General features: G+C 44.4%; 1 protein-coding gene across 1 annotated transcript in view; it reads left to right on the top strand.

The window, feature by feature from the left end:
* Met (MET proto-oncogene, receptor tyrosine kinase) overlaps positions 1-11,417 on the top strand; it is an 83,358-nt gene that overhangs the window by 21,460 nt on the left and 50,481 nt on the right. Inside the window, exon 2 of the mRNA XM_004644868.2 lies at positions 2,638-2,829. Within this exon, the coding sequence (XP_004644925.1) occupies positions 2,638-2,829 (192 nt within the window). The remainder of the gene's footprint in view (positions 1-2,637; positions 2,830-11,417) is intronic.

The following is an 11,417-nucleotide window of genomic DNA, read 5'->3' as shown; positions in this document are numbered from 1 at the left end:
GGCAGGAGAGCCCACACAGCAAGATGGAGGGGCTGCGGGTTTCTGGTGGCTTTGCAGTTACATTAGCTTTTCCGCAAGTGCTGAGTACCTGCTGTATACAAGGAGCACTGTGGAGCCTGAGTGTAAAAGGTGTGAACACCGCGCCTGGCCTCTAGTTGATGAAAGGCTGCCAGTGGCTTACAAAGGTTCCTCCACACACCGCAAATTGTTTTCCTGTCCCAGGGAATCCATTGTTTTTCAGGTGCCACTGTGCTGCACCCCAGGGCAAGGTTGAGGCTTTACAGTTCCCATGACAGCAAGTAGGCACAGAGGGCTGGCCAGATAGCTCAGCGGACTAAACGCGTGAGTCAGATCCCCCGCGTGCCATGCGGGTCCCACCCCCCGGGCGCGCTGAGACAGCGACTGAGACTGGGCGTGGGCGTGCGCCTGTAATCCCAGCACCTGGGAAGCTGAAAACGGGGATCACTACAGAGTCCAGTCTGTGTAGTGAGACCCTGTAGACCCTTTACTAAACACAAAAACAAAAAAACACAGGTCGGCACAGAGCAAAAGACTAAGGCCCAGCAGGAGAGGATCAACAGCCACTGAGCCCTGGCCCTGAAGAGCAGCCGCCTCTGAAATAGAGCCCTTCAGGCGGCTTCAGACTAAAATTAGTCTTTGCTGTTTTAAGTAAGGTTCCCTGCATTCTGGCTGTCTCTGCAAAATGGATGATTGGTCATCAATAGAAACAGAATTATCAATTAATCAATTACTATTGGGTTGCAGATACATCCCAGTTTTCTGCTACTACTCAGAGCAATCTATAGAAGAAAAGCTTCTAATTAGTGAAATAGGTTTCGTTAATACATCAAAATAAATGTCTAGGGGTGACATTTTATTAATTCATCCTAATTGTCTTATTTTGTGCATATTTCACTAATTATGAGAGTCAGGGGTTTTAGCATCTCTGAGACTCTCAGTTTGCCACTTAAATGAAGGAGTCACTGATATGTAGAAGTAGAACATCCGCGGTGACTTTCAGCCATAAAAGTCCAGTTGTAAGAACTTTGCATTCCGTGTGATAGACAGTTAAGGTTACCGTATAGAAGGATCAGTGTTTTCATTTGTAAAATTAAAAAGTAGTTGGGTTTGATATCTACTATGACAATTTTCTGATTATGATAATTTTCTGATTAAGGCTCATAATAGAGACTTGCTAGCTTACCAATCTTCCTGGACTTGTAGCAATGTAGCTGTGGAAGAGTGAACTTTTCCTCTCCTTTTTTCCAAGATAGACTTGATTTTCCTTCACACGTCCTCCTACCCCGTCGTCTGCCCCACCTTGCCAGTTCCCCATTGCCCACTGGAACAGTGAAATGCAAACCATTTTTATTGTTCCACATAAATGCTTTACCCACTCCTGACCCTCAAAATGCAAATAATTTTGGCTCATATCTCCATACTTACTGCCCATCTACCTATCATTGATTCACCTAGTTGCTCCTTTATTAGTTATCTTCTATGTCTGATATTTAGTTTATTATTCACAGTATGGTGGTGAACCAGCAGGTTCCCTTACTGCCAGATCCACGCAGAAGCTCCACTTTACCTCGTAACTTATCAGCAAATGTGAAGCTGCAGTTATGACTGTGTCATAACTATTCTGTGTTATCCATGGCATGTAGGTAAAAGGTACCATGAAACTCTACTGTTTGCCCTTGACACTGGCGTCAGGGTGGCCTCCTGAGCAAGTGGCAATAAGCTAAGGTCCGAGTGAGAGGTGTAGGAGTGAGCACAGTGGACACAAGTGGAAGGAGTATTCCAGACAGAGGGAGCCGCATTGCCACAGCTCTTGCTGGGGTGGCACCTGGCCTATGTGGAGAGCTGGAAGAAGTTCTGTTCTTACTGGTGGACGGAGACTTGGAGAAGTCGGGGAGAGGCGGGATGACGTGAAGCCCCCCAGGCTGGGCTGGAGATGACGGGTTAATATAAAATAGCTTGTTTAATCTTTACAATAATTCTGTAAGAGAGGTACCGTTTCTATATACTGTTTTATAGATGAGGGACATGAAACACAGGTCATGTGACTTTCTGGACACAGAGCTTGTAGGGTTTACAGAAAGCGAATAAGCACTGGAAACCTGTTTTGACGTGAGCACTTGCACCTATTCTCCGCTGCCCCGCCGTGAGTTGTCCAATTACTGAACCACCACTCCAGACCGCTTCTGTGCACAGAAATGTGCGAGGGTGCACATCTTAAGGTATGACTCCAGCCTTTGCTGTTCCAGCCACGATTCATCTTACAGGCCTTGCCTGCTAATGGCATTACTTTTTTGTCAAGGGCTGAGATAGTTCATGTTTTGGTTTTCCTTCAATGTCATCTGCTTCATTCCATCTTTATGTACACATATACAGAACAGTGGTGTGAATTGTGACAGTAGTGTGGGCCTTCAGGTCTTGAATGTGAGTGTATACAGCAGTGTCTAGAAAATGGGGTCACTTCTGTCACTAGAACCGCTCGTGCCCGTCCGGAGCTGTCTTACTGCACCTTTGTTCTGGCCATGCCCCGCCCAGCTTGGAAGCAGCACACTCAGAAGTTTCCTACCAGCTTACTCACATCTGAACTCCTGCTAACTCTGTGGTCGTGTTTTATCCTAGACACTGCTGAGAAACTCCTCAGGCTGTGAAGTTCGCAGAGACGAGTATCGGACAGAGTTCACCACCGCTTTGCAGCGCGTTGATTTGTTCTCAGGCCAATTCAAGCAAGTTCTGTTAACATCGATATCGACCTTCATTAAAGGAGATCTCACCATTGCCAATCTTGGGACGGCAGAGGGTCGTTTCATGCAGGTAATTGCTTTCTACCTAGTGTGAGGCAATTAGTTTGGTTTTGTTCTTGCAGGAAAATACTTGCTGCAAACATAGTAATGTATAAATGACAGGAGAAGCTAGAGACAGACTAAAAGCCAAACAGGGACGGCTGTCCCACTTTTTTATGAAGTGTATGGCCTATTTTTGTTAAGTTTTTGAAGTGGTTGCTTTAATTTGCTTTTTTGGAATGGTTTGAGGGGTTTTTTTTTCCATTCATAACTTTTATCACATGATTGGAAAGTAAAAATGAAACAATTCAAGCACTTCCAGGCAATGTTTTCCTATTCCAAGGGAAACTGCGGATCAAAGGCAAGCCATTGTGTGAGCTAGGCATCTCCATGAGAAGAAACATTCACAGCATTGAGAAGGACTGGCAGGAGTTGGGATGTCACGGGCAGAATCCCATTGTAACTCGGGGTCTCCCGCCGAACAGTGGGCTAGATGCAGAGAAGTTCAGATGCGTAAGGAGGGAGACGGGCATTAAGGAGCACCGTAATGGCTAGCAGCAGTATTTCCATAAAATCAGTGTCTGTGCTTTAAACTTGACTGAAGTCACCATGTTTCCTAGCTACAGGAGTCCTAGCGCTCTGCGGAAATTAACATGCTCTAGCGCTGGATTTATTTTACTGCTTTAATATTTATTACTGCTTTCAGTATGATTCATCAGTAGATTCTTGATCACTGCAGAATGACAATGACCTTCATGGAAACGTTAAATGTCTCTGAACACTAGAAATTTCTTGTGAAGGGAAATGTTGTTTCGTAGTTACCTGATACAGTGAGCGTCCGGGTCAGACAGCAGTTGCTGGTGACCAGTTGAGGGGCACTGATGTTTCCTGTGACTTCCAACTCCTCGTGCACCATATCTGTCTTCCTCTCTGAACTGTGTTTTTTAAATTGCCACTCTCTTTATCGCAGTGTGGACTTTGGTTGTTGTCCCATCTTGAGAGCCACAAATCATGTTCGTTTTGTCTTACTGAGCAGGGTGGAGTCTTTCAAAGTCATAAAAGCTTCCTAGCTCGGAAGTAACCACACGATCATGTGGCCTAGATGGTCCCATACTCGTGTCCCCTGCCTCTGTCCCGCGCAGCCATCCACGCTGGTTCTGCCCCTCCTTCCTCCAGTCCATTATGTTTATTTACTCATCTCTCCCAGCCTGGCCACTTATTAATGTCTTTAACTTCTCATAATCTGAAGGAGGGTAGCTCAGTTCCCCGCACAGGCATGCACGCTAATGTGTCTGAGTATGCTTGCCTCTGTGCTCCTTGTAGTATTAATTTGTGTTCGTATATCTTTAATGTATGTTGATGATACTTTATAAAATTCCAAATGCGCAGAAGAGAAGCTTACATCGCTTGAATTCTTAATGCATTCATGATATTGGCTTGCTTCCCTTTATCTTCATTTCTGCTTTTCTTTTCTTTCTTTTTTTTTTTTTTTCCTGAATTGTCCATTATCTTGCCAATTTAGGCTCACATTAGTAAGCCTCTATGGCCACTTTAGGTCTGACAGGTTTTTTTATTCTTTTAACATCAAAGATTTCCTGGTCTATTTCCAGATGTTAATGTTCTAATAAAATCCCATTTTTAAATAGATCGCTTTAATGACAAAGAGGCCCCACTACCAAGGCATATAGAATTATCCATCTCCTAATAATAGAAATGCTATAGCAGGTATTTTATTCTTGTCTCCTAGCATGTGTATAAAAAGTACTACCTTATACCAAAACAAAAGATGAAAATGGGGGGCCTGCCCCGTAGCTCAGTTCGTTAAGTGGCTGCTTCAACAAAGCAGTCAGGCTCAGGGTGCTGTGGTTCGATCCCCACAACTCAAGCCAGCCAAACCTGCCCTGAAGGCATTCGGAGCAAAAAAAAGATGAAAATAGATACTTATTTCATGAAAGTACTTTGGTGTTTCTGCATTTTTAAAACAAGGTCGTCAAATGTGTGTTGGGAACATACTAGATTTGCTTGCCCAGGAAATGAGTGACACGGGGGAAATGGTGCCACAGAGCTTACCTTTAAGGAGCTATAATTTTAGTAGAGGGGGAAAAGAAACACTCAACAATAGCTCATATAGACAAAGGGCTCAGGGGACAGCTTGATTTCTCTGACACTTTCCCAAAGAATTTCACTAAATTTCATACAAATAAACCCACAGCATTTGCAGAGTCGGATAATCAACACTGCTGAAATCCAGGCTGCTTACAGCAAATGCTGCTCGGTGAAGGGGCTGGGTGTGGAGCGGAGCTCGGAGACTGTCCAGTCAGATCTGGCCCAGTAGTGCTTCCTACCCAGTTCTGCAAATGTTTTGACAGGGCTAAAACGCTAACTCCGTAGCCAGCCTGTTTCCACAATTCACATTTTAATAAATACTGTGGAGTTTCTGTTACAAAATAGAATGGCCATATTTTTTTCTCCAGAGACAGCTGCCATACATGAAAAGCAACAAAAATGATTCTACTTCCTTCCTACCCAGAACCCTGATGGCAGAGTTACTTTGCACATTTTTTTCCCCGCAAGAGTTTGCAGCTGTTTCTGCCCTTCCCATTGTGCTTGTGTTGAGCTCTGGCTGGGAACACCGGCCGCATCCCAGCTGTTGGGGGCAGAGTGAATCAGGTATTTCACAGTGGTTATCTGATTAGAAAGAATTATATTGTTGAGTTAACAATAGTACGTCTATGGCAGTGGGACGGTTTTTACATGCCTCCGATATTTAAGCGTGTGGAACTTACACAGGCGTGGCTAGGCCTGAATCACTGATGTGCAGCAGGGTTTCAGCTCTGCGTCTGTAGAGCTGGGTCAGTGTAACTTTCTGAAGCAAGTTTTGTTCGTCTGACCACTCTCTTGGATGCTTTGAAATAAAATAGCACACTAAACGAAATGCTGCGAGTAGTGTAAGTAAAAAGTGAGACTGCCTTCTTGCAAACTGGGGGGAGCGAGCACAGGAGAGAACGGGCATCAGCCGAGCCCGATGCCCAGGGAGCCCGGCGGCGAGGAAGGCCGCTCGTGGAGATCACAGGACCAGTCACAGGGCTCGCCCACGTCTCCCCTCCTGAGCTCCTCGGCTGATCTACATCAAGACAATGCTCACTTGAATTTTTTTTACAGCACTTGTGTAAGGCCTTTAATCTTTAAATGCAAAGCTTGGCTATGAAAGTTTCTGAGCGTGACTGTCAGCCAGGCCGGCCGTGCAGCACGGGTGCGTGGGGGTGGAGAGGCGCGTTCGAGATTGTTTCCGGTTCCGGCCTGGAGCGCTCGCTAGGCGCTGCGCGCCTGCTGCAGCAACCCTGTCGCAACCACAACCACCCGGAGGCTCTTTAGTCCACGCGGGCTCTTGCTCCATCCCCCTGTTCCCTTCCCCCCAGGTCTGTTACCCATTTTGTTACCGCTCACTAGCCCTTTTCCTCCCTGCTCACAACCAGACTGGTTGTGTCTTCAATAAGACCTTTCAAGAAGCAAGGATCACCCACAAAGACGTCCTTCGCCCGTGCTCAGTGTTTATGACCATTACTTCCAGGGTTGTGTGCGTTATGCGCGAATTTGAAAATAATGACTCACACCCGGTAAGAAGAATCAATTCATCTGTTGATCTGACTTTCAATGCTTTCCGTTCCTGTGGCACCGTCATGGAATGTCCGTGCCTTCCCTGGAAGCCCGTGGAATATGGCACATTCGGAATTGCCATCTTAGAATATGTAGCCACTGATCGTGATGTCAGCCGTGCTCCGAGCATCCTGCAGTGACAGGACCAGATGCAGCCTCAACTAAATGCTATTTCTTCTTCAGGGATTATTAACTTACCCACTGCTTTTATAAAATTCTCAGATAACAATAGCTTCTGCCTTTTAAAAAATGTTATATATCTTAGGTGACTTAGTTATTTCCCTAAAGAATATTATACCATGAGTTTATTTCTTTAGAGGAAAATATGCTCATAAAATTTCCTTCTAAAAATAGAACTTGCTGGCCAGATGTGGCAGCTCATGTCTGGGCGCCCAGCACTCTGGGTGGCTGAGGTAGGAAGATTAAAAGTTTGAGCCCAGCATGGGAAACCTAGCAATGTAATAAGACCTTACCTCAGATTAAAAAAAAAAAATTAAATTGTGACTGTCTTAGGTTCAATAGTGAAAAATTTAAGAAAAACTATTACGTGAATAATAATTTAGGGTTATGCCCATAACTGAAAATTGAGCCCAGTTATTTAGTCTCCTAAAATGAATTAATGCATGCTCTTGAAGGACATTTATTTTACATACTCTCATATACATAGAAATTTGAGACAGCCTAAATATCTGAAACCGTGGGAAAATGCAGAGCTTTTGTTTGTTTTGGTTTGGGGTAGCAGGGAGTGACTGGAACTTCTTGCGTGGATGCTTTTTGGAAAGAACAGAGAAGCACTGTTTTACATGAGATGCATATACCCATAGTTTTAGAACTTTTATCACTTTTATATTTCAGAAACATATATTCTATGTGTAGAGAAGTTAATCCTCCAAACAATAAATTTGGCTTACTGGCTTAAAGGAACTGGTTATTTTAAAATTTTACATTTCCTGCCTGGTTTAATTTTTAGATGTTTGAATTTTTATGATGTCATAGTCTCATATTAATTTGTTTTAACTCACTTTTTGCTCATTGCAAAAACCCAAACATATACACATCAGTTTGTAGTAGAGGAAAATGGCCTTGCTGTTTTGATATATCTGGCCTTCCCCTCGGCAATCTGGTGTAGAAGGTTCATCCCCAAAAGCAGTGACCAGAGGAAAGCTTCACTTAGCTCAGCTTTTGCCACCTAGCACTTTACCTGATGACTTTTTAGTTCTGAGCTGACAGTGCCAATCTTAAAACTAAATGTTTACCTTGACTTAAACAAGCTTCTTACTCTGATTTTTCTCTGCACCAACTTCTGTTACACACTGGAGAGGATAGTAAGCCATGAACAGGGAGGCCAGACACGTGAGACTCAGAAAGCCATACCCTGAAAATGCATGTTAAACTCTTGCAAGCTGCCTAAATTCTGAATCATCTGAAAATCCCATGCCTTCACCCAAGATTGAGTGGGATTCTCGTTCTGATGTGTTCCTCATATGAAAGCGAGAGCTGTGCCTTGAGGACGAGTGTGTCCCAGGACGCGGTCTAGACTGGGGACAAGAGAGAGCGGCCAGGCCCCTGGACCCGGAACAGAACATCCAGGCGTGGCCTGGGCTGTTTAGTAAGATCATCATCGGCTTCATCCCCATTTTTCCCTTTTGTGCCACAAAGTCTAGTAATTTATGTCGTCCTTCATGAAGGATGAAATTTCCCTTACTTCTTAACAGAAATCTTTCTTTTTTTCTTTTTTCCTTTCTAATGTATTTGGTTGCTGCAGGGTCTCAATACAGAGCCCAGACTCGTGGTGATCCTCCTGCTTTCCGCCTCCCCAGCACTGGGATTATAGGCATGCTCCTGGTCTTTGTGGCTGGCTCAATATGCCCTGGGGGCGGGGCCAGCGCAGCATGTGGTGCCAGGGATCAAACTGTGGTCCCTGTGCTTGCCTAAGCTTGCCTGAAGCAGGCGCTCGAGTTTGCTGAGCTATCTCTCTAGCCCCTATTTTTCTTAACTTTTAAATAAGAAGTCAGTCTAGACATAATCAAAGCTCCAATTCAGTTTTTATTTGCCTTGAAATAAAGTTATGTATTTTCTGCTCTTATAAAAGGGATATTCACTATGCTCCTTTATGCAGCCATCTTGGTTGTATTTTATCCTACATTTCTTTTAGACTGCACCCTCCACCACAAGGTCCATGGAGTGAGTTTACCTCAGGAGAACCGCATGAAGCACTGAGTCCTCCAAGTCTGCCATCCCGAAAGGGTCACGCATGCCACTCACACCTGAATGCCAGATCGGCCTTTTGTTCTGGAGATACACTGCCCCAGAAATTGCAGTGCTTACCCAGGTCTCTCCAAGATACTTCAGTGCATAAGATAGTCTTAGTCCACAGCAATTCTGCTTGCTGCTCTGTCTGGCTTTGCTCTGATAATCTCCCGGGAGCCCTCCTTCCTCTCCGGGGTCCGCTCTCACCCCTGGTGCCACCTCCCACCTCCTGCCCTGCTCCCCACCCTTGTACAGGGTGGGCCTCCAGGCTTTTACTGCTCCTGCCAAATGTAAGCACCCAGACACTGGGCTTCCTCCCCACTCCGAGGCTCGCAGCGAGAGTCCACTTCTGCTCCTTCACCTCTCCTCCATCTCCAGCCACTCTCAATCCCTGTTTTGGAGGTCAGCTGTGGCCAGGAGGGCAAGTTCTTGAGAACACTGACTGAGGTCATGAGCAGCGGGTGCCGAAGTCCAAAGTCGCAGGCAGGAGACTGTGATCCTCAAAAGTAACCTTCCTGTTACTTAATTCAAGAAAACATTTGGCAGAGAAATATAAATCAGAACCACAGTGAAGTACCACTTCACATATACTAGCAGGCTAGAGTCAAAATGGAAAATTACAAGTGTTGTTGAGGATAGAGAATCGGAACCTTCAAACATTGCTGGAAAAATAGTAGACTAGTGTAGCCTCTGTGGGAACTAGTTTGGAAATGCTCAAAGGTCAAATATAGAGTTAAGGTGCAACAGTTGTACTCCTAGATGTACGTATCTGGGAGAAACAAAAATATGTGTTCACACAAGAAGTCATGTATGAATGTTCCGAGCGCATTATTTATAACAACCGAAAAGTAGGAGTAACCCAGATATCTACCAAGTGATAAATAGATAAATCAAATGTGAGATGTCCAGAGAATTCAATATTATTTGGTAATAAAGAGGAGCTTGGAGCATTATGCCAAGTGGAAGAGACCAGACACAAAAGTCCCCATATTGTAGGGTTCCATTTATGGAATCAAGAGCGAGGACAATCTTGATTAGAAGACAGAGTTGTGCAAGGCTCAAGGATCAGGGGACATTGAAGAACGCTAGCCAAGGGGTATGTGTGGTTTCTTTTGAAGATAGTGAAACTATTCCAAAGTTGTTTGTAGTGTTGTTTGCACAAATCTGTGACTGTACTTAAAACACTGACTTGTCCACCACGCTCAGACACAAGTGTGCTACATTAAATTGTGTTCATTAGTCTTAAAGAAGATTCCAAAGCATTTTAATCCTGTGTATGATAAGGAGAGCTAGCGTGTATAATTAGTTTGTTAAGGCTTACAAACATAGGAGCCTTGCCACAGCAGTTTTATTTATCCGTACATGTGTTGCTGCCCTCTCCCAGATAACTTACCACAACAGTCAAGAAATTTCAGATTCCTCCCCTGCCCCTAAAAGTGTAATAGCTCTGGATTTTCAAGAGCATTACAGAAGAATATTCTGCATCTGAATACTAACAATTAGTCATGGACACAGTAGAAACTTTCTAAAAAAGAATTGCTGGTCTTCTGCTCCATACTAATTGTTCTAAGAATGTCAAGCGATTTATCACAAGAGTTACATTTATATGCCATGTTCCTGCCTGTCCCTAAAAATGTCTCCATGACAACAACAAGGAACTCCTAATTCTTGCAGCTTTGCTTCACAGTATTTTGAGAACTCAATTACTTAGAATTCTGACAATAAGAGAAAGTGAACGTTCAGTGATAGAGAAGCATTCTTGTCATGTTACAGGAATAGATGTCCCAGGAGAGAAAAGGGGGTACATGATCGAGTAGAAAGATACAGCATCAGGGCCAGGGAGATAGCTCAGTGGAATAAGTGCTTGCCTGACAAACACAAGATTCTGAGTTCGATCCCTGGTACCACCAAAATAATAATAATAATAATAACAATAATAAGGAGAAGGAGAAGGAGAAAAGTAGTGGCCTCTGTGGAACACCCTGCTCAGCATTCCTGAGGGTCAGTAGGGCTTTCCCACCTTCTTTCGTGCAGCCCCTTTCCCACCCCAGCCAGTGCTTCTTGTAGGGCATGATTAAGAGTAGAGCCCCGCGAGCGGAGCTGGGAACCTTCCCCCGTGCCATGGAAGCTATCTAGATGAGAAGGCTTTCACCCTAAGCACAACCTGTGTGGACAGGATTACAAACGGGCAAGCAGAGCATACTGAGAAAGCTGTTCTAGCACTTCGATTCATGGAGCTTTTGGGAACCCAAGTGGAAAGTTTTGGGTTGTTTTGGGTTTTTTTTTTAATTGGTATTTACTCTGGTGCTCCAAGAGTCTAACAGTTAAGTGTTTAATAAGAGGTCAAGTGCACAGATTCTGGCACTAGATAAAGCTCCTGGGGAAGCTGATTCTTGTACTTTCTGGCTAAAATTCTCTTTTGTGTTTTCCTTAATGCAAATAACAGCACTTTCCTTACAGGATGATTGCGAGATCAGTGAAATCTCTTGAAAGCACTCAGTGTAGGGCCTGGCTCCCTCGCCTGTTGTGAAAGCGCCGCGTGTACGGGGCTGTCCAGATGGGGTCTTCACGGGGGAAAACAGGACACTCAGTTCAAGCCCAAAGGTCCAACGAGCCTCTTTATGGAGAAAAAGGGAATGGCTAATCTTCCCTGGAAGAATTAGTATTGGGATGGGCTTTGGGTATTGGATGAAGCCAAATATCATATATATA

The sequence above is a fragment of the Octodon degus genome, unplaced genomic scaffold, assembly GCF_000260255.1.
Source record: "Octodon degus isolate 3935 unplaced genomic scaffold, OctDeg1.0 scaffold00213, whole genome shotgun sequence".
NCBI classification, from domain to species: Eukaryota; Metazoa; Chordata; class Mammalia; order Rodentia; family Octodontidae; genus Octodon; species Octodon degus.
This window is presented reverse-complemented; position numbering and strand designations above follow the sequence as displayed.